Source organism: Danio rerio, chromosome 2 (assembly GCF_052040795.2).
Source record: "Danio rerio strain M-AB ecotype USA chromosome 2, GRCz13ab, whole genome shotgun sequence".
Taxonomy (NCBI): Eukaryota; Metazoa; Chordata; class Actinopteri; order Cypriniformes; family Danionidae; genus Danio; species Danio rerio.
The window spans coordinates 53,586,950-53,611,774 of NC_141022.1; the positions used below are offsets into that span (position 1 = coordinate 53,586,950).

The window sequence follows — 24,825 nt, forward strand, 5'->3', positions numbered from 1 at the left end:
AAAGTGGCTAGAGAGTGTGGATTATGTGCAGATGAGAAATCATTTAGAATATACAGTATAAATGTATATTTGAGCAATAAAAAAATACTAACAAACACAAAATAGAAGTTTTCCAAAGGGCAAAAGAGATTTATTTTTCACGTTCATCCAAAATCTGTACCTAAAAGTAATAAAATACAAATCTTCTTCTCAAAAATATCTATGAAAACAACCTGAGTTTTTGCACATGATTAAACAGTCTAGAATTGTCGAAAGCTTATTATATGTATATATTTATTTATATATCCTGAAGGAAGTCCATTTCTGAATCGGATTTAAAAACAAAAAAAGTAATTGTGACTTTTGTTTTGCAATAATTCATGGAACAAAAGTCAGATTTGTGAGGTACAGACTGAGCATATTGTCGGATTTACTAATAAAAATTATGAATTTTGAGTATTATGAAATATTTAGGGCCAGAACTGTAGCGCAGTGGGTAGCACAAAGACCTCACAGCAGAAAGGTCACTGGTTCGAGCCCCGGCTGGGTCAGTTGGTGTTTCTGTGTGGAGTTTGCATGTTCTCCCCGTGTTTCCTCCGGGTGCTCCGGTTTCCCCCACAAGTCCAAAAACGTGGTATAGGTGAATTGAATAAGCTAAATTGACTGTAGTGTATGTGTGTAAATAAGTGTGTCTGAATGTTTCCAAGTGATGGGTTGCAGCTGAAAGGGCATCCGCTGCATAAATCATATGCTGGATAAGTTGGCGGTTCATTCCGCTGTGGTGACCCTTGATTAATAAAGGAACAAATTAAATATTTATCTTGTAATTCTGAGTTAACATCCCTGACCTAAATAAATCAAATAAAACTTGGATTTTATTTCCTGGAACAATGAGTTTATAGACTCTCACACAATTCTGACCGTATATCTGACCTATATAGGATATCTTGCAGTCCTAACATTAACTTTCCATAACTTACATATTTCAGTTTTACTACTAAAAACATATTGAACTCATATCTTGCAGTTTTGACTTCATATCCGGCCCAGAAATATAATATATAAACCTAAAATTATACTCAAAGACAAATCATAGGTGTCAAACTCTGCAGCTCTGCACAGTTTAGTCCCAACTATAATTAAACACACCTGATCAAACTAATTGAGTGCTTTGGGCTTGTTTGTTTGTTTGATACACAAGAGTTTGAAAATGAAAAATTATGTCGTGCGGCGCTGCGAAAAGGGGCGGAATTAAACAAGATAACATTAATAAAAGCAAGCAATTGCTCCATGTGTTTAAATTTCTGTCCAGAGAGGTCATATTTATCATATATTTGCAAAACTTGACGCATGACCCTGCGTTTCCGGTCTGACGCATTCGCGTGCGTATGAATAGAAGGCAATAGGGAGAAAAGTCCAGTGTGACCACAGCTTAAGTGTGCTACTAAACTTAGCAGAGCTGCAGCCCTCCAAGAACTGAGTTTGACATCCTTAATGTAAACCATATATACTTTTTTTTGTTTGCATCGCAGCAATCTTCCATAAACAAAGTTTTAAAGGGACATTTCACCCAAAAATGAACAATCTGTCATCATTTACTCACCCTTTAATCTTTCCAAACCTGTTTTCCAAACCTTCATATCTTTCTTCTGTTAAACACAAAAGAAGATATTTTGAAGAATGTTGGTAATCGGTAGCCACTGACTCCAATAGTACTTATTTTTTCCTATATGAATGTTCATTTGTGTTAGCTTACACAATTCTTCAAAACAGTTATTGTTTTTGTTCAACAGAAGAAGGAAACTCATAAAAGTTTATAATCAGTTGAGAGTCATAGATATTTACACTAGATATCGCATACGGTCAATAGCGCCGCCACATTTGTACAGTGCTCCCAGGAAAAAAGCCATTCAACCGCACTAGTCAAGACTAAAGCCTTTAGCCCTGCGTACAGGTGTAGTGATGAGCAAACAAACAAAATGCATGAAGGCAGAACAATTCATAGGTAAGATTTTGTTTTTAATGTTTTTGTGTGTGACGAACTTTTGTGCTAAACAAGTAACGTTATTGATGATAATACAGTCACCTACTGCACTGACCATAAGGCAAAGTAGCACCAACTCGCACTAAATGCTAGGCTTATGCTAGTTTTGTTGAATAAAACCAGCAAACAATGTAAATGAAATATGACAACAAGACACTGCGGTGCCAGAAACTTGTATTATTGTCGTCTAAGTGAAGTAACAGCTAGTGTTTGAACTTATAAGGTACCTTATAACAAAAAAGAGCCTGCACCTCAATGTGCATACTGTCCACCTTAAATTATTGAATATTACAGATACTGCATATCATTTAGATCAGAAAGGTCGATATGCACATTGAGACGAAGGTATATAACGATGGTTCACACGAGTCGTTCTTAATAGAGATTCATTCACAAGCGAATCGCTCCGTCCGTTAGAATTAGAAGGGAAAGCAGGAGAGGAGTTGTGTTTCAGCACATGGATTAGATTAAATTTAATAGGGAGGGAGGATAATACAACTCTTTCCATGTACACAAACAAATGCTTTTTGTTGCTATAATATTCATAATTTAAAAAAAGATTTGCATACTGAACCCTGGGAAAACTCCCGATCATACATATATGTGTATATCTATGGCTTTGGATGGCCAGACCTTTACTGCGCCTTGGTCCCACATTCATTTCAAAGGACAGCTATATACCCTGTACTAAAATGGCGGCTCTATTGATGCTTCCAATAGACAACAACTGCATAGGTGGACACCCATGACGTGTGGAGTCCCACAAGGCTCGATTCTGGCACCTCTCCTGTTCAACCTTTACATGCTCCCTCTGAGCCAACTAATGAGAAAGAACCAAATCTCCTACCACAGCTATGCTGATGACACTCAGATCTACCTAGCCTTACTGCCTAATGACTACAGCCCCATTGACACCCTCTGCCAATGCATTGATGAAATGAGCAATTGGATGTGCCAAAACTTTCTTCAGTTAAACAAAGAGAAAACTGAAATGATTGTGTTTGGGAACAGGGATGAGGTTCTCAAGGTAAATGCATACCTTGGCACTAGAGGTCAAACGACAAAAAATAAGGTCAAGAATCTTGGTGGGACTCTAGAGTCAGATCTGAGTTTCAACAGTCATGTCAAAGCAGTCAGTAAATCAGCATACTATCATCTCAAAAACATAGCAAGAATCAGATGCTTTGTTTCTAGTGAAGATTTAGAAAAACTTGTTCATGCTTTTATCAGCAGCAGGGTGGATTACTGTAACGGACTCCTCACTGGTCTTCCTAAAAAGACAGTCAGACAGTTGCAGCTCATCCAGAACGCTGCAGCCAGAATTCTGACCAGAACCAGAAAATCAGAGCACATCACACCTGTCCTCAGGTCTTTACACTGGCTGCCAGTTACATTCAGAATAGATTTTAAAGTATTATTACTGGTCTATAAATCACTAAATGGCCTAGGACCTAAATACATCACAGATATGCTCACTGAATAAAAACCTAACAGATCACTCAGATCATTAGGATCATATAAACTAGAAGTTCCAAGAGTTCAGTCAAAGCAGGGTGAATCGGCTTTTAGCCACTATGCCCCTCGCTGCTGGAATCAGCTTCCAGCAATGATCAGATGTGCTCCAACATTAGGCACATTCAAATCAAGACTGAAAACACATCTGTTTAGCTGTGCCTTTACTGAATGAGCACTGTGCTGCGTCCGACAGATTGCACTATCATGTTTTTCTCTTCTTCTTCATTCTTTATATCACATTTTACCTGTTTTTATGTTTTGCTTTGTTTTTACGCATTTTAATTATTTGTTTTTATTTTTATTTTACTTGTTTCTTTTATTCTTGTTTATGTAAAGCACTTTGAATTGCCATTGTGTATGAAATGTGCTATATAAATAAACTTGCCTTGCCTTGCCTAGGTGACATCTAATGTAAAAATCTATGGTTGAAAGTAAGTAAATGGCCTGTAACTCTTCATTTTGGTGTGAACTAACCCTTTAACTATATTTTGGTTAAAGATTTAGTTTTAATATGTATTTCTTTAGAGCTACTATATAATTTGGTGTTGCTCTGACACCTGATCTGGTAATTTAGCAAACAAATATGACAATGACATCACTGCGGATAGGTTTAAAACACACATCATGATTTTGCCAAGTATGAAATCAGGCTGGTGGTTTTAAACATTCCATCAGTTGTAAATATTTTTAAGTTTTTGAGTTTTTGTGGGAAAGTTAGTACATTATTCAGCTTGAGTTAAATAGACCCTTTTTACATTTCCGGGTTTACTCAGCAGCGAAAAACACCATAGTTTGGTAAAACCATGAGAGCATGAATGAAAATAACATTTGTGAAAATGATAACGACAATCAGAAGAGAGAAAAACAATGCATAAGTGTATATAAGTGTATGTGTGTGTGTGTGTGTGTGTGTGTATAAATATTAAATTTGATGCAAAGATGATATAATACTAAGTATGGCTTTATAAATGTACATATGCTTTAAAAAATCTACCCATTAAAAACTTGAGGATTTAAAGAGGTAGTACACCCAAAAATGATGACCCCCAAAAAAATTATATATATATATATATATATATATATATATATATATATATATATATCAATGGTTACAGGTTTTCAGCATTCTTGAAAATATCTTTTTGTGTACTTAATAGTACAAAGAAAGTCCAAAAGGTTCGAAAGAAGTAAAGGGTGAGTAAAGGATGGCAGAATTTTATGTTTTTGGTGAACTATCCCTTTATATTGTAAATAACAAGCTATTTTTAGTAGCTGCATCATCTGCGGTCAATATTAAGCTTATGTGACCTGACGACATTTTAAAGGGATAGCTATTTACTCACCTCCCCAAACCTTTTACCTTTTCAGTCTCTTTTTTCTGTTGAACACTATCTATCTATCTATCTATATATCTATCTATCTATCTATCTATCTATCTATCTATCTATCTATCTATCTATCTATCTATCTATCTATCTGTCTGTCTGTCTGTCTGTCTGTCTGTCTGTCTGTCTGTCTGTCTGTCTGTCTGTCTGTCTGTCTGTCTGTCTGTCTGTCTGTCTGTCTGTCTGTCTGTCTGTCTGTCTGTCTGTCTGTCTATCTATCTATCTATCTATCTATCTCTTTACTTATTATTATTTTTATTTTTAATTTTTAAAGAAGAAGCAGCTGAAAACCTGTAACCACTGACTTTTATAGCAGGAAAAACACATTATAAGTCAATAGTCACACATTTTCACCATCCTTCAAAATATCTTTTTGTGTGTTTAGAAGTACAAAGAAAGTTCAAAAGGTTTGAAAGAAGTAAAGCGTGAGTAAATGATGGCAGACTTTTATGTTTTCGGTGAACTATCCCTTTATACTGTAAATAACAAGTCATTTTAAGCATTTTCTGCGATCAATGAGAGTTTGCGACCTGACAACTTACTTTAAAGATATAATTCACCCTAAAATGAATATTTGCACATCCTCAAAACCTTCTTAGTTATTTTTTCGATGACCACAAAAAAAATATATATATATTTTGAAGAGAGCTGAAAACCTGTAACGACTGACTTCCACAGTAGAAAAAAGCTAATACTATTGATGTCAATGGTTACAGGTTTCCAGCATTTTTCAAAAAACCTTTTCAACAAATAGTCAAAAAGGTTTGGAACAAGTAAAGGATGAGTAAATGATGACAGAACTTTCATTTTTATGTGATCCCAGCGTCGTCATCACCGTCTTGTAAAAAGGGTGTATTAAAACAGAAAATCAACTATTGCAAGCAACAGTCAGTCAATATGGTCATTGCATGTGAACATATGGGTTTCCTTTGTGCACAACGTTGTTCACAGTGCAATTTGCAGGGATATTGTGTTGCACGTGTCCTTGAATAACCTCAGGACACCAAACGGGAGAATCATCAGGTTCTTGTTTGATCATGTGCACCCGGTTATGACCTCTAAACTCATAAGCCAGCCGCTGCATGTTGTTTTTATGCTCATTAGTGAACATATATCCGTCTTGATTCCCGATCGGCACGTCCAAGTGATTCAGGTCTTTATACAGGACACACTTTCGGGGTCTGCTCACTCCTGCACACAGATACTTGTGGTGTCCATTGGTGTAAGGACTGATGGTGGTTTTACCTTTTTGATAGAAGCTGCAGTAGTCATAATACTCAGGCTCGGTTTTCACCTGCGTGTATTCAGGGCGCCAGAGCATCCCGTATGCATTACACCCATTTTCAGAGTCAGAATCTTGTTCGGTTTTGATGGCAGCTTCGGGGAGTGTGTTAAAAGCTTCATTTTGCATCATATATCTTTTCTCATCATCCACTTCATACTTCTGTGAATGTGAGTTGCAACCAATTCGTAATTTAACAGAGTAGTTGTGTTTGTGGAAGCTTCCCGGTTGGTAGATTTCATTGGAGTCTGTGCGCAAGGCAACAGGACAGCGGGCGTCCCATGATGCATCATCCATCTGCAGTTTAGAGGACACTGAAGTGGAAACATGCGAGTTGAGAGGCTCGTCTTGAGTTTTGCAGGCGTCTCCTCTGTATTTTCTGCTGTATGCCCATGAAGCGTCCTGAGAAAAAGTGCTCATCCAGTTATAACGCAGCTCGTCTTCACTGTCATATGACCCTCGGGGAGCTCGCTGCCTTTTCTCACTGAAGATGGCACAAGTTGGATGGGTTAAAAGATTATTTATACTCACAAATTGTACTTCACATACTGTAAAGCATGCCTTTTTTTGTGCATTATAATGGTTGGGTATTGTGTAAATAACACAGTATATTGGTATATTAATAAAGCTGTCTTGTTATGCAGTAATGTTAAAAGGTTTGGGGTCGGTACGCTTTTTATAATATTTAGGTCTAATATTTAGGTCTTTATTCAAACTAAGGTTGCATTTAAATGAAATAATCGGAAGCATTCTTGTCTGTTTTTTTTTTTTGTCTGTCATGTTTAATATTTTATTTTATTAATGAAGATGTTACTTAGTAATGTTTAAAGGTTTGGGATCAGTAACCTTTTAAAATATATTTTTACATTTTTCTAATATTTAAGTCCTTATTCTTACCAAGGCTGCATTTACATGGAAAAAATTGGTAACATTGTGCTGTTTTTTACAATAATAAATGTTTAATATTGTATTTTTATTAATGAAGATGTTTTGTTATTAATATTTAAAATGTTGGGATCTTTTAAGCTTTTAAAATATACAGTACATGAAGAGTTTAAATGCAAAAACCATATGAAAGTGACGTCTGAAATTTCCATTGAAAATGAGCATTTAACTCAGACCCCTGTTTATGTTGAGTTATTTAATTTTAAAGGCCTTTAAAAGTGTGTATTCTTTGCCATAAACTTGAAATTATTGAACTTACATACAGGAGCCTGATAAAAACGCTCGTTTTTGAAGGACATTTTAAATGGCTTTTAGAGGTTTTTGCGTCTGAACTCTTCATATTTTTTAATATTTAAGTCTAATATTTACGTCTTTTTTCTCACCAAGGCTGCATTTAAATGAAATAAATAGTAATATTGTGATTTTTTAAAACAATAAATACCTGTTTTTCTGTTGGAAATGTTTAATATTTAATTTCTATAATTTATTATATTTTATCACTCTGAATCTTTCATTTATGATTATTATTTCATCATTCTAACATGAGCATTTGCTGCTTTAGAAAGATTTATGATTAAAAATGCTGCACTTTTAAATTTTTTAGGGTTCTATGATTAAATACAATAGAAATGAATTACAGTGATTTGAAAGCTATTTTGTAACATTGTAAGTTAGGGATGCAACGGTTCTTGGTAAAAAAAAAACGTATCGCCCTGTTGTCCTCCCACGGTTCGGTGCGCCCTGTGCTCCGCGGTTCAGAATATGCATTATAAATAATGGTTTGGTGATACAAACAACTGCAACAAAGCAAATAAGTTCCACCTTTGTACGATTCTGATTGCCTTTCACATGTCTGTGACCCGTCCAATCATCTCTTATTATGTAAATCTGTTGTTGACATTACGTTTCCTCACGTGTCGGTGTGTATGTAGATTTTCTAAGAGTTCAGCTAGGCAAGTGAAGGAGATAAAGCGCAGGTAAGACCAAAACAGCAACAGACATTCTGAAATTTAGATAGACAAATGCCAATTTTTTTGTTGTTGTTGCAAAGATGGCCTAGATCAATGGTGTTTAACAGGCAGATCGAGGTCCGTGTCCAGACCCAGAAGTGTCCTATACGGACCCGGACATACAGTCCAAAGAGGTCACGCAGGTCTATTACTGCAGTCCTGCTCCTGCTGGGTGTTCTTCCCCACCTGATCGCTCCCGCTATTTATTCATTCTGTTTACTCACTGTCTGTTAAGAACGATTTTCTTCTGTTCCCGCAGAATCAAGAGAGAAGAGCCAAACACTCTCTTTGCTTAAGTTTCATTTACTACGATGGTCCTGATAAGTGATAACGGAGCTCTATGTAATGATTGTTGATAAAGATGTGGTTGTCTTGGTAAAGCAAGCATAATGTAAGCAGTACTTTGGATCAATACTCTAAAAGTGCTCAGTTATTAGGATGTGTTGACATAATTATTATCTTGATAATTGGTTCAGAGTGTTGAGTCAAGATGTAAAACAGGAACAAGGGTAGTTTAAGTTTTTGTTTATTTTACTTAAGCATTTTATTTGAGCATACAATTTTCAAAATGCCTTACTTTTATTTAATTAATGTGACACCTTGCAAATCTACATTCATATGTGTGAAGCCTGCTCCATTGTCAGTTGTTTGTTACCCAATAAATACATACACTATTCTTTAAATTCTTACTGTGAATTTAAACAGTGCCCCCAAAACCAAGATACATATCGAACCGTGAGTAGATTGAACCATCTCACCCCTATTGTAAAAGTGTTTGCTGTCACTTTTAATCAATGTAATGCATCTTAGCACAGTCAAATTTCCTCCAAGCTATTTTTGTACAAAAATTATATAAAAAAACTTACTGACCCCAAAAATGATAGTATGTACTTTTTAAAATATTGTATCCTTATACTTTAAGTCAAAACTGATCAATTACTGTCTTAAATTGTCCACAGTAAGACTCTAATTAAATATAATCAAAATAAAATAATGACAAGTTTTTAATTTAAATAGCTTCTGAACAATTTTATTCAACTGAAAACAAAATCTATTTTTATTGCATTTATTACAGTAGATTAATCTGCATTAGATTCGATTTGACAATTTGCTATGGAAAATAATAAACCTAAACTAAAGACATATACAGTAGTCAACATTTGAAGTGGATCAAAAATTTCTTCTTAAACTATTGAACAACACCCATTCTTATAGGACAATTATGATTAAATGTTGACTGCTGTATATACATATTAATGTTTAATTCAAAAACACACATCTGACTAAGAGAGACAGACAGAACGTGTACCTGCAGCCAGAGCTTCTGTTTTTGCACTTGACCGTCACGCTCTTCATCCTGAGCTCTGTGATGGAGGGCAGCACTAGAGGAACAGCCACACAGAACAGAGCCAACTGAGGTGGCAGCAGTGCTCCAGAAAGCGTCCTCCTCCTCTGACCCTGCAGGAACTTCAGACTGCCCTGAAACTGCATGTTCTACAGCAAACCAAAGCAAAGCAGAGCGAGAGACCAATTCAATATATGGATGCACATCTTGGAAACATCACAAGCTCCTAATTAAACAGGGTTTTAAGTCAAGTGCAATTTAAGAGTTTTTAAGACCCTTTACGACTATTAAGAATAAAATTTTAGAATTATACAGTGTTAAAGACTAAGGATTTATTTTTAATGGCATGGTATTATCATGAGAAATCATGTAATTGATTTGTTTAGTTTTTTTTCCTGATTAAGGATTTAACTAGAGGTATTTGCTGTAAAAACAGCCATTGTGAATAGTATCTCTTCGAACTAAAAAAATATATATAAATGTAAAAAATAAGGTTTTATTGAGATGTATTGTTGATCATTGGATTGATTGAGTAGCTTTACTTGGACAAAGCAAAATTAAGACCTGTTAAAGCAATTTAAAAACTTATTTCTGTGAATTTAGAACTTTTTGAGGCTTTAAAAGTTTGTTTTTTAGACCCAGCGGACACCCTGTAAAAACTTACAATCCTCAAATGTACCATTTACAATTTGGAGTTAAATATTTTGAGTTATACGAGTCTGTTGAGTGCTGGATTCTGATTGGTAGATGAACATTCTGTGCAATAATTTTCAGATAAAAGCACAGCTAAAGTAGTTGGCTGGTCATTACCATATTATAGTTTTATATTATTGTGCTGAATTATTTCAGTTATTACTTTACAGTAACAGCCAAAAATGCTTGGTGTAAAAAAAAAAAAAAAGGTCAGTGCGCCGACATATGTTGCGGCAGAGCTCTGGGCGTCCCAAGTTCGAATCCTGGCTCGTAGACCTTTCCCAATCCTACCCCCTTTCTCTCTCACTTCACTTCTTGTCAATCTACTGTCCTGTCAAATAAAGGCAAAACTGCCAAAATTAAATCTTAAAAAGAGGCTTTAAATGTGAAGTTCTACACACAGAAGCAATTTGTGGACAAAAACCTGACAAACATCTTGAGAAACAAAATCAGAACAGTGTCTTTAAAGGCACAGTTCACCTAAAATTTAAAAATGACTCACTAGTAGGAAAAAAATAATAATATGGGAGTCAACGGTCTCCAGCATTCTTTAAAATATCTTCTTTTGTGTTCAACTGAAACAAGAAACTCATCCGCTGCGTAAAACATATTAAATTAATAAAGGGACTAAGCCAAAAAGAAAATGAATGAATGAATGAATGAATGAATGAATGAATGAATGAATGGGTAATTTAATAAATGATAGTCTGTATAATTACTGTTTTTACATTACTGTGATGGTTGGGTTTTGGGTTGGAGTAAGGGGTAGATGTTAATAAAATTCAATGAATGGGTAAATTAATAAATAATAATAAATAATTAATATTAATAATTAATATATAATTAATAAATAATTAAAAATAAATAATTCTTGTTAACTTCTGTCTGCAGCTGAATCCCTTCTAACAACAACCGCCTTTAAGTGTGGTACTTTGACTGTAGTATAAGCATAATTTACTGCAGTCAGATTGAATTTAAAGCACACCCAATGGTGTCACAGAACATTTTCTGATAATTCAAAAGCCAAGAATTATTCCTCATGAACAGTTAAAGTCAGAATTATTAGCGCCCATGTATGTCTGTTTAACGGAAAGATTTTTTTTCCAACTCAATTCTATACATAAAAATTTTTAATAACTGATTTCTTTAATCTTTGCCATGATGACAGTGTATAATATTTGACTAAATATTTGACTAGATACCAGATACTAGTGTTCAGCTTAAAGTGACATTTAAAGGTTTAACTGGGTTAATTAGGCAAATCATTGTATAGCAATGGTTTTAGGGTTGTAAATCTACACTGGTCACACGGTTACCATGATTGATTATCATGCCATCGATTCAGTTCAATTCGATATCACGGTGCATTGACGATGCTTTCATAAACAATTAGATTTTTTCTTCAACACAATATTTTTTTTTAATTAAAACACATTAATATTTTTATATTATTTGTAATACAATATTGTGCTTTAATACAAGCAGTAAGATACATAAACTGCACCTTTAATTTGACCTGCTCAAACAAACACTCTTTTTGAATGCATCAAACAAAATTCCAATACATGCACAGATGACAACATAAGCATGTATAGCAAATAAACTAATATAAATATTATCCCTCTTCCTTTTTGAGCGCTGTCTTACACCCCTGTGACCCCGCTCAACAGAAAGGGCTGTGATTGGTTTAAGAAAATTAAAGTGATGTTCACAGATCAGTGACGCGGGAAGAACAGCCACATTTACAGTCTATATGTGCATAATACGCGGTTATCACAGGTTATCCATAATAGACACAGTGGAGAAAACTCGCAACTCAGGCTTGCTCATGTCTGGATCCACAAGTACCACTTTAACAGCCGAGAGGAGAGGAAAAGTTACCTCACAAACAGGCCAGCCCAGCGGGTTAAAAGTCCAAGATGGAGTTTTACAGCATCTTTCCCTAGTAATAAAATAGCTGCTTGTGACTTTCCAGCAAATTCACAAGCAGCTGAACTGTGCATAATTATCTACCTTTTAATTAGTAGCAGCGCTTTTTTTTACTCGCCTCCTTCGCCATAGTATTCAACTGTGTTATTGGGCATAGGAGATAAATGACGTCAGTACATAATAACCGGTTATGATATATTACTGAACCAATCTCAAATTGTCCCCATCTGCATCGCGGTTTACTAAAGAAACAATAACTTTTGACACCCCTAAATGGTTTGTTTTGTTTGTTAAAAGAATTCTGACCTTAAAATGGATTTTAAAAATTTACAACTGCTTTTTTTCTAGCCAAAATAAAACAAATAAGACTTTCTCCAGAAGAAAAAACTTTACAGGAAATACTGTGAAAAATTCCTTGCTCTGTTAAAAATCATTTGGAAAATATATCTAAAAAAAAATTCACAGGAGGGCGAATTATTCAGACATTAACTGTATATCTCATGACTGACCAGGAAGCCGGAGGTGCTGTCCAGCAGGCATCTCATTCGAGCAATGAAACATCTCGTAAGAAACGGAGTCAATTCAGGAGAAACACCGTCAGGCTGTTCAGCGCTGTACAGATGAGCCGTCACAACATCCTCATCTACCAAAAAACACACAAACGCAAGACACATGACAGATGAATGCAGTGAAAAATATTCTAGTCTCCCTTTTCCGTGCAATTACTGTATAATGAAAGACAGCTGCAGCTTATAAGCTTCAAAATAGATGCAAAAGCACCATAAAAGCATCGTAAAAATAGTTCATACAACTTTTCTGGAATATATTCTTGGCTTTAAAAAGTCATGTGCACTGTATTATAGCTTTCGGTCACGTGACTGGAAGAAAACATCCACAAAACTGCAGTACACTGAAGAACAAAAATGTATTTGCTGCTTGTTCAAACTACTTACTTAATATAAGTTGGAATAACAATTCTTGAGATTGTTTTGTGACAACTTAATTGTTTTATGTTCAATCCACTTGAATTTGTTAAGTTAACTTAATCGATTTGTGTTGGGACAACATGAATGAATTGTATGGAGCCCTGCATTTATTTACAGTTTTTTTCAAGGCATGCATACGAATGTGTGTGTTTATTAAACTATTAATATTATACTAATTTAGAGACTTTATGTTATTGACTGCTCGCACAACGATGTGTCAGTCAAAAACTTTTCATTTGTCTTTCTGCAGTTAATGCAATCTTGAAAGACGCTTGGCCAGATTACTTGCGTTTCTGCTTATATAAGAAAACAACTTGTTAGATTTGTTGCAACGGGCATTGTCGCTGTCCACTCAGGAAATACAACCCATTTGTTTCACTACGAAGGCTTTTGAGCTGTGTGTGCGCGAGTCTGTGTGCTTCGAGCTATGTGTGTGCGCTTTGCGCAAGCCTCCACTGAGCGCTTGCACAGGCGAGAACTGTAAAGGCTTTTATACTTGACTTGCTCACCTTTGTATTATAGGGTGAAAACACGAGCTTTCCATGTAAAAATGCCAACCTTGCAGACGAATATCGCAAATTAGAAAAGGTTGATCAGTTAAATTACGCTATAGTAAGTAATGTTTATTCAGCAATAATTCTCCAGTACCGATAGCATAACCGCTAATGTCAGAGCTTATCAATACTTCAGTCTTTTATAATTTAGCACCGATACTGATAAAGTACAGTTTCGGTTCCCATCCCTTTCTAGTCAATTAAAGTAGACCATTGACTAGTTGATTTTTTTAGCAGAATATATTCTAGATGTACATTATTACTTACAAAAAGTATATTGAGAAAGAAAGTTATATTTCTGTGACTAAGTTAACTAATCTTCCCATCTTCATAGTTATTCTTATTTCATGACACTGTATTTAAGTAGTTTTTTTTAAATATTGTATTGTATCAAATCTTTTTTTATATATATTGCCATCATCGTTGGCTATCTTAATGGCAAAAACTATTTAAAATGAAATATAATAAATAGAATAAAAACCAGTCAAGCAATTATACACAAGTTATATTACATCAGACTTTTTACATTAATATAGAAGTAAAATTCAAACAATCAAAACAATCATTTAAGCAAGTTCACATCATACAAAAGCCTAACATTAACAGACATTAAAAGCAGGACAGACCAATAAAATGATTATTTTTTGAATTACTGTATTATATATACATACAACAGTCCTGTCTGGTTCTCGAATCTGATTGGCTGATAGCCGTGCAATATTCTGCAATAACAGCACTCGTACAGCCTCCTCACCCTTCTGTATTACTCCGCCCATATAGAGTGACAGCAGATCAATAAACTCACTACAGTTTGACAAATATAGCAGCTATTGGACAACCCAATGTATTTTGAGGCTTTTTTAGGCGAGAATGTAGCTGTTTAGATTGCAACAATGCAGTTTATTTATAAGGATAGTATCTATTTTAAATATTTATAATTTCGGAGATACAGCGTATCGGCATCCATCAACCTGTCATACTGAGCAGAGCAAAGATGGTTGACGTTGCCCATCCACAAGATGGCGACAGTGACCACATAATTGGTGGCACGGTGACTCAGTGGTTAGCAGTCATCTCACAGCAAAAAGGTCACCGGTTCAAGTCCCAGTTTGCATTTCTGTGTGGAGTTTGCATGTTCTCCCCGTGTTGGCGTAGGTTTCCTTCGGGTGTTTTGGTTTGGCCCACAGTCCATAAAAACATGCGATATAGGTGAACTAAATAAACTAAATTGGCCGTAGAGTATGTATGTGTGTGTGAATGAGAGTTTATGGATGTTTCCCAGTACTGGGTTGCGGCTGGAAGGGCATCCTCTGCGTAAAACATATGCTGGAATAACTAGCGTTTTATTCCGCTGTGGTGATCGCTGATGAATAAAGGGACTAAGCCGAAGGAAAATTAATGAATGAATGAAAGTTCAAAGAAACTCATAAGTGTTTGGAACCTCTTGAGGGTGACTAATGGGGTATATGCACACAGACTTTTAATGTCAGTCTTTTAATTTTTGTGTCTTTCCATTATAAAATTGCCACGTTTAAGATGTGATTTCTTTAAAAATCAGTGATCTTGCATGCCTAATAGATATACGATATAAAGTAGGTCTCAGACATTTCTCTTCCACCATGTCTTTAAAATAGGACAGTTTATTTTACCCCAGTATTTTCAATGGAGTGTCTGCTCTCACCTGCTAGTCCTGACAGCACTAGCAGTAACACAGTCTTTCATCTCGTTTTATGCTTAACCAACTAAATGAATGCTTAAGTCTATTTAACTGAATCTATTTTAATTACATTACAACATCGATGTGGTAAAAGGAACCTTATAAAATTGAAAATAGTCACATTATTGGCTGAAAAACACTAGCTGTGCATAAACCTCATTTATGAGTAAATGTTCATTTTTTGGGTGAACTATCTATTTAAGCTATGTTCATTTGTATTGGCACAAATATAATTGCATTCCTTCTACAAATGAACGATTGACATTAAAGTAATAGCTGCAAGTCGATGTTTTTAAAGATTGATGTCGTCACATGAACACAATAAATACGGTGAACGGTAATTCTACACACACCAGTGTCCTGCTGGCCGGGGTTCATCGCCCAGTGGATCTGTTTCCGAAACTCCTGACGCTCGTCCACATGGATATAATCAAAGACTTTCTGATGCATCACGTCCGTCTGCCAGAAAACAACAACACAAAAGCAGAAAGTGTTTATTCCAGAAGCACTTTAGCTTCAACATCAGTGTGTTTTGTGTTTGAACTTTACACTTGACCTTCACACTGTTTCCTGAGTCTCACACACACGTCGCAATGACCAAACGTCTCTCAGTCAAACGTTTATATGGTCTAATTCAGTTTTATGATAAACCACATTAAAAATATTATTCAATGCAGAGGTTTTTTTATTCAGCTCAAGCCCTGGTCAAACACTTTTCAAAAGCATTTTAGATTGTGAGGTTGCTGGCAGATAGGGTGAAGAGGTTCATAATTCATGCAATTATTCCTGCGCATTTGCTTTAGTTACTATTAATTATATGTCAGCCCGTGGCACAGAGAGCAGAGAATCAGTAAGAGCTTAAGTATGAAAAGTTGATGCGCTTATGGGGATTTGTGCTTTGAGTTCAGCCTAGGTCATTTCCCATTCTCCTGCTGTGTCCTTGTACTGTTCTATCAGTTACATAATAAAAGAAAAATAAATATATTATTATTTTTTTAATTTAAAACATAACTTAAATGTAAATAAAAACAATAAAATGCTAAAATGCTGAAAAAGGTCTGTTTGATAAATGAAATAATTATATTTAATTATAAATATTTATAAATTAAATATTTGTTTAAGGAATAAAAATGATATATATAAATATAAATAAAATAAAATATTGTTATCCAATATAAAATATATATAAAAGTTTTTTTATTTAAATAATAACAATTAAAATTGCTATTTGATAAATAAAATATTTATAATTCTAAATAATTATGAATCAAATATTTGTTCCCACAATAAAAATATGATAAAAGTAACAAAAGGTAAAATAAAACAGGAAAATATATAAAATAAAGATTTATCTGAATATTTAAAATGTTTTTTGCCTTTGTTCCATTATAAAATAAACTATACAAAATATTTTTTTTCAAAAAATAATATTAATATTGAAAAATAACAATACAAATATATATAAATATAAAAAGTTTACCTTAAAATTTTTTTACAAAAACAATAAAAATTGCTGAAAAATTGCTGTTTGATCAAATAATTATGAATCAAATATTTGTTAAAACCAAAATATGATATAAAAATATAAATATATAGTTTTTAACATAAGAAATAGTAGTAAAAAGTAAGGTAAAATAAAATAGCACTAAGAATCTTTAAATAGCTTTTTTTGTCTTTGTTTTAAAGTAAAAAGTAAATAAATGAAAATAATAATAAATAAATATATATAAAATAAAGATTTTTATCTTAATATTTAACTTTTTGCCTTTGATCTCATAAATTAAATAAATTAATCTATACAAAATATTTTTTAAAACAAAAAATATAATATTGAAAAATATTAATACAAATATTTTATTCAAGAAATTAAATGCATATTAAAAATTTCTTTAAAAGTGTAAATAAAAAGAATAAAACTTTCTTTTTTTTAAAAAAAAAAAAAAGAAAAAATTCAGTTTGTAACTATAAATCAAATGTTTGTTGAAACAAATAAATGAATAAATAAAATAAAATCGTTTTTTATATAAAACATAGAAAAAAAGTAAAGTAAGATAAGGTGAAATAAAATAACACTCAGAATCTTTAAACTGCTTTTTGGTGTGTTCTAAATTAAAAAGTAAATAAAAAATAAAAAATAAAATAAAATAAATAAATAAATTTAAAATAAATAATTTTTATCTAAAATAATACAAATTAAAAATTATTTAAAATAATTATAATTATAAATTATATTTGTTCAAATAAAAATATGATATAAAAATATAAATAAAACAAAATATTCTGCTTTGCTGGTCTTTGTTCTAAACTAAAAAGTAAATAAATAAATAAATAAAAATAAATAAAAAAGATAAATAAATATAAAATAAAGACTTTTTATCCGAATCATTAAACTGTGTTTTTGCCTTTGATCTCATATAAATTAAGATAAATTAACTATATAAAATATTTTTAAAACAAAAATATAATATATAAACAATACAAATATTTTTAAATGATCCTCACCCATAAAAATCACTCAAAATCTTCAAAATGTTTTCATTGGCCTGTATTTATGTATAACGTGTGTCTGAACCCACAGATTCATTTTCCTCAGCACCATGTGCTTGTTGCGTGACACCAGGGTTTGCTTGCATGCGAACAGACGTGTCTCTACACTGAAGAACAGCAAAACAAAAGCCTGAAATACCAGCCCACACAACCATACCCGCTGTTCATAAACAACAAACTGAGCCTAAAATATTCGACCTTCCCATTATTTTCCAGTCTGGGACATGCATGCAAAGCTTTCAGCTCAGCGTTCACGACTAACACAGACCTGTGTCATCTCAATTTCCAATCAAATTTCCTTCTGCATGCAGAGGAAGCCTGACTCTTTGAAGGCTGTGAGAAACTCTTAAATTAACCGAGGAGTGAAAAAAACTTGACTATTTTTACCCATTCTTGTGGAAAAGACCTATAACATGACATGCTTTGGGGATTTTCATAGTCAACCACAGATGGCGTGGGTATTTCTTAAACAACCACAAATGATTTTTGTTTAGATTTGTCTGATGAGACAGGGATTTTATTGGAAAACTGTTTTTAAGAGATACAATGTGTCACTTACTGCTTCTTTCTTTATTATGTTGTTGGATTGTGCAATTTTTTATTATTATTTTGGTTTTGTTTTGACTAAAACATGGAAACTACTACATTAGATGTTGTTCAATAAAAAAACCCCTCATTTTAATAACAAAGGAAGAACATCTTTCAATATTTGAATAAAATAAAATGTGTCATTTACTGAAGTTGACTTTTTGTTGAAAAAATGAACACTACATGTATATAACAGTATATAAAGTAAAAATTATAGGTAGGCGTAGATTAAATCTTTTAATCTAGATTAACCTCACTGTAATCTTGGAATAAATCTAGATTTAAACAGCATTCAGAATATGTGTGCTACCCAAATAATGACTAAAAGTAAGTCTTTGAGAACGGGTTTCTCAAACCAGATGGCGCATTAGACCAGGGGTTCCAAGTTAAGTTACCAGTAAATAACTTAAACAACTTTAATCACCGGAAAAAAGGTGTATAACAGTGTCATAATAAATAACAATACAATTAAAAACATTGTTTTTTTTGTTTGTTGTATGTAGTTGACGATTTATGTGCTGTGCATAAAAGGTCTGCTTCATTCTTGCTACCACCGCAAGTATATTTCAATCCTGTGGGAAGCACTGTATATTACAACCCTAAAACAAGTAAAAGATGGGACAGTATGGAAAACGCAAATAAAATAAGAAATTATTGATTTCTAAATTTACCTTGTATTTCAAGGCAGACAAAACAGCAAAAATTATTTAATAGGTTCCTCGTGATTTCTATAGTTTTTTTTTTAAATAAACACAAAATACCACTTTGGTTTTTACACTACATTCTAAAAATAGTTGGAACAGTAAAGCATTAACCACTATGTATTGTTGCCATTCCTTTTCACAACGCTTAAAAGACATTTAAGGACTGAAGACTGTTTGATGAACTGTTTGAGGGGTAATCTTGTCCTATTCTTCCTGCAAACAGGTCTTAAATTGGGCAACAGTACGGAGTCTTCGTTGTTGCATTTTACATTTTAAAAGGTGCCCCACATTCTCTTATTAGAGACAGATTGGAACTGCAGACAGGCCAGTCAAGTACCTGTATCCTCTTCCTCTGCAGCCAGGACTTTGTAATGCGTGCAGAATGTGGTTTTGAATTGTCTTGTTAAAATATGCATGAGCGTCCCTTGAAAAAAAAGGCAGCATATTGTGCTCCAAAATCTCAATGTACTTTTTAGCATTATTATTTATTTAGCATTAATGGTGCATCACAGAAGTGCAAGTTACCTTTGCCAAGGGCACTGACAAAAGCCCATGCCATGACAGACCCTGGCTTTTGGACTTGTTGCTGATAACAGTCTTGATGACCCTTTTCTTTTTGGTCTGGAGCTCACGGTGTCCATTTCTCCCAAAGTATACCTGGAAATACTGATTCATCTGACCATAGTACCTGTTTTCACTGTGTGATGGTCCATTCCAGATACCTCAGAGCCCAGATAAGTCGACAGCTTTTCTGGACACTGTTAACACAGGGCTTCTTTTTGGCACAGTACACTTTTAACTAGCATGTGTGGACGTATTGTAGTACTTAAAACGTTTGCCTGTAGTCCTGAGCCCTTGTGGTGATATGGCTTATAGATGAATGGGGATTCTTGATACAGTGGTGCATGAGTGATCGGAGAACACAGTTGTTCGGCTTAGGCTTGCGCTCTAGTCCTTTTTCCACTGAAATTCCTCCAGATTACTTGAATCTTTTAATGATGTTATGCACTGTTGAAGGTGAAACATCCAAAATGTATTCTTATCTTTCTTTGTGGAACATTGTTTTTTAACATTTCAATAATTTTCTCATGTATTTTATTGGCAAACAGGCGACAGTTTATCTTTTTAAATAGTCCATCTTCGCTCCTACAGGATTAGATCTTTCTTGGATGCTGCTTTTGTGCCAAATCATAATTACAATCCCCTGCCGACATTGCATGTTTCAAATCCAACCCAAGCTCATTCTGGAAACGTAGCCCCGCGGACGTTTCTGGAGGCCGCGATTTACGTGGCCGGAGGTGCGTACGGACGCGTTTAGTTTTTTCGAGCGAACGCTGCAGGGCGTTGTGGCGCCGCTCCGCTCCTCCTCTTCGCGCTCGCCGGCCGACGGCTCGCCTCCGAGTGGAGGGCTTTCCCGATGCAACCAGTTTGTCCGCTTAGCTCACAGCGTTGCGTCGGCGGAGTGGAGGCCCAGGAGGAGGAGGAGGAGGAGGAGCCGGCCGCGGGGACGACGACCGGGATCAAGTCCGGGGAACAGCGGCTCCAGAAATCCGGTAAGACGATAAACAGAATCCGAAAAATAAGGGCGAGAACGCAGCGGGATCCGAAAACGCGGTCGTAATCGAAGACGAGGGCTTTTCCTTTTTTTTTTTCTGGATGGCTTTTGCAAACCGTCACTCGGGTTTAGGGAAGGAGGAGGAGGAGGAAGAAGAGGAGGGCGGCCGGGTCAGCCGATCCGGCGGCTTTTCGCGCGAGAACAGCGCGGGCGCAAGAACAGTGCGGGCGCGAACGGCGCGCTCCCGAGAGGCGCCCGAGAAGCGAAAAAGCACGCACAGTGGCCTCTCGCGGATCCGCGAAAACAAAAAACGCTCGAATACGTACCTCCCGGGACGTATATCGCGGCCCGCAGAAACGTCCGCGGGGCTACGTTTCCACAATGGGCCCGGGTTGTTCAAATCACACCACTATTTAACCAATTTACCTGATTACTAGCCCTAAATTCCTCCTGTCCCAACTTATTTTGGAACGTGTTGCAGGTCTGAATGACAGGAAAGGATGTATATTTACAAATGAAAGGAAGTTGACCAGACAAAACATGAAATATTTTGTGTTAACACTGTCTGCAATGAAATACAAGTCAAGGTAAATTTTGGAAATCACTTTTTTTTTCTGATTTGGGGTTGTACATTATAGGGTTATAAGGGTTTCTAAATCTTTGAGATCCTAAGCATCCCCAAATATTTTTGTGTTTGTGTCCATCCAAAGCTATAAAAGGCCCAAATTATATTGAAAACGGTCAAGAATATTATTTGGTAAATATGTTGCTTCGATTAAGTAGCATATTGCATTTTTTATTAACATTATTTATTTACTACAGAACTATATTTTTTATTATACGTATTTTAATCAATTTTCATTTTTTCTTATTCATCCAATTTGATTGTTTTAAACGGATTCATGTTTACTTTAGTCACATTTATATATTCCATTTTTTAAAATCATATTAATTTGTGAATTTACTTATTCAAGAGTGAATTATCAACATGTATACATAACGGATTGTATTGTGTAATGGTTACCTGATGAAATCCCAGGTAGTCAATGATAGTAGATGATGCATAGAAAATGATGCCATCTGAGCTCACGACTAGTGCAAATCCAGAGAGAGACTACAAGAAACATAATAGCAGATTAGTGTAGGAAACATGTACATTTAGCAAACTAATAAAAAACAAAAATAATCTATCATTTAGAGTTGAAGTGTATAATGGCTTCAGCAGTTACCTGCAGGAGAAGGTCACTCTCTACCACACACGGCTGATCTTCTTTCCTCGTCTCTGTGGGTGAAACATCAGCACTGTGATTTTCTTTCTCCTGAACTGCTGTGAAGAATAAGTGCACATAAAGAAGATTAATAAGCAATCACTCATAAGATATTGGAGCTAATTTAAAAAAAAACCTCTTTAAACAAATGCATATGATATGTACAGTGTAACTGTCCATGTCAAACAAACAAATAAACAAATAAAAAGAAAATATTGCTATGCTCTGGCAATTTGAAGTGCTTCTTTTATTGTCTTTTGTCAGACCCTTTAGATAAAAAATCTGCTAAATAAATAATAAATGTAAAAATCAACCAATAACAAACCTTCAAAATCAATTGTCTGGGGACAAAATCAAGTCTTGCTATGTATTTGTTTTAGTTTGTGAAGCCATTTTACTCTGCCATATGTCTCCATAAACAAGAAAAGACTATTGCAGGTTAAACTAAATTAAATTAACCAAACTAAGGTAACCCCTTTGTTTCAGTAAAGTCTAACAAATAAAGAAACCAGCATATAGCAACTGCAAAGTGAAGGTCTTTCCAATGGCAGCCCAAGCTGCACTAATCTAAAATGTGAAATAATTCAGATGTTTTTCTCCAGTTATTTTTGTGGATACTTCATAACAAACATCAGAACATCAAAGAAAACAAGACAACCAGAAACAGACTCAGCCAGTTTATTTAGCCATGTTTACAATGCTCAAAAACAAAATAATGCACGTAATCTGCATTTAAACCAGATTTCTTTGCTTATAAGCAGTCATTGTCATAAGCACACATTAACTCTTTCATTATTTCAAGCTGCAGCTCCTAAAGAGCACAATCTCCTGGACAAGTGAGATTTCTCTGATCAATACTAATGAATGAATGACCTCAACATCAAAATTATCTCATAATATCCTGACCCAAAATCCATCATAGATAAGTATGCAGGGATGACCGAAATGAAAGCCAAAGAGGAAAGCAAGGCCGAAAACCAAAAAAACAAAGTATGCAAATTATTAGTAACATTGCATTTATGGCTATGATTGTGTACTAACCTTACTAAAATTAAGGCATTGCAATTGCATTGTCACGGTCACACAATGAGGAGTATCTCTTTTCATCAATTTATTCAAACAAGTAGTGCATTAACAAACAGGAGAAGCAGGTAAGTGAGAGTATTTGCAATGGAGCTGATGAATAGTTGTTTATGTTGTAAACAGATAGCTTCAAGCAGACATAGAGTGTAAAGTCACTTCTCTTAATAAAGGCTTTGTCCATCCACAGGTTTGAGAGAAACGTTCACAAGTTAAACGATCATTGGAGAGGGGAAACATCCATGGAGGAAAGCGAGTCAGGGAGAAGGTAAGGTGAACCGTCAGACATCGATTTCAACCACTAACTGACTGGAATCGCTGGGTTACAGAGGGAGTGCTGATGAGCGGTGCAGGTGTGTCTAATTAGAACTCAGGTGAATGTGCCCGGGCAAGATGAGAGATGGCAGGAGATGGGGAGCGATGATTTGTGCTAATGGACAGTGATGGTGAGAGAGAATGGTAAACGGAGCAGCAGGAACACACCGGGTGTGCGACATGCATGTACTAACATTAAAGTTTCAAAAAAAAAAAATCATTACAAATTTTGAAAATATTTATTTAGAACATTGCAACAATGGGTTGTCACTGCTGTGGATGGGGACTTATTACAGTAAAAAGTACCTTTTTTATTTTATATTTACCCAATAAATGCATCGATAATATTCACTGATTTTTATAAGGTTGATCCAATGAACTTAATCGATTAAAAAAATGTAACAAATATTTTTTTGGGCCCGAACTACAAAACCAAATTGAAACATTTTTTTGTATCAGTATGAAAGGCAAACGCCTGCGTGCTGCTTTTGCTCTATCAATGCACCGTGCATGCTTCAGCTTTCCTTTCGCGTGCATGAGAAAGACCCCCAGGTTCTCAACATCCATCGTGGTCTGGATAATTTCACGTGCGTGCTGCTGTTTTTTTCACATAGTAATGATCTTTATATTGCAGATTGAGTAAAGTCGCGACGAAGTGCAGAGGTTTAGAACAGAAGGAATAAACACAAAGCACAAATGCTGCTTCAGACAACACGTGCAGGTCGCTGTTTCTGTTTAAAAAAAGCCCATTAAAAATAAAATGTATTATTATTATGCTTAAAGCAAAATGTTTTTCTGCTTGAATTAATGTATTGGTGAATTAATTACAGTAAATATAATTTTTGCATCATGTGTCACGTTCTTGTGTACACTATTGTGCTCCCATGCATGGGCAGGTCTGAATAGGAGGTGTGTTAAGGTGCACTGTTGGCATGGATGTTTTAAGTCTACAGAAACATTTTTTTTGTTGTTGTTTAGAGCGTATTAGTGATAGGTAGGTTAGAAAACCTATGTACATGTTGCTTATTACACACACAGGGATGCACAGTAGCACATAAATATTTTTAATTGTGAAAAATTAAAGAATTAAAAAGAAAACAAATTTGTTATAGTCTACATAAAAAAACAAAAAACTGCTACCTCCTCTACTGTATATATAAAAAGTACTTTACAAACATTAAAAGGAGGACTGTCTAATAAAACTGAACTTGAAAAATAGAACAAAACAGAATGGAACAGAAGGGAACAGAACAGAACAAAACAGAATACAACATAACGGAACAGAATGGAATAGAACGTAACAGAACTGAGCAGGTCTACATTAAGATTTTGTTGCTGATAGCACCTTTAAGTGTTTGAGGACAATAGTGATAAATTAGGGCAC

At 34.7% G+C, this 24,825-nt stretch overlaps 1 protein-coding gene across 3 annotated transcripts in view; it reads right to left on the bottom strand.

Moving 5' to 3' along the window:
• Positions 1 to 3,766: 3,766 nt before the first annotated feature.
• Positions 3,767 to 24,825, bottom strand: part of ahrrb (aryl hydrocarbon receptor repressor b) — a 52,411-nt gene continuing 31,352 nt past the window's right edge. The window contains exons 4-9 of one of the 3 annotated variants that reach the window (XM_087239797.1): positions 22,008 to 22,102; positions 21,803 to 21,892; positions 15,738 to 15,843; positions 12,637 to 12,770; positions 9,470 to 9,654; positions 3,767 to 6,689 (exon numbers count right to left, since the gene is read on the bottom strand). In XM_087239797.1, coding sequence (XP_087095923.1) covers positions 5,825 to 6,689; positions 9,470 to 9,654; positions 12,637 to 12,770; positions 15,738 to 15,843; positions 21,803 to 21,892; positions 22,008 to 22,102 — 1,475 coding nt within the window. In that variant the 3' untranslated portion in view covers positions 3,767 to 5,824. 3 annotated transcript variants of the gene reach the window in all.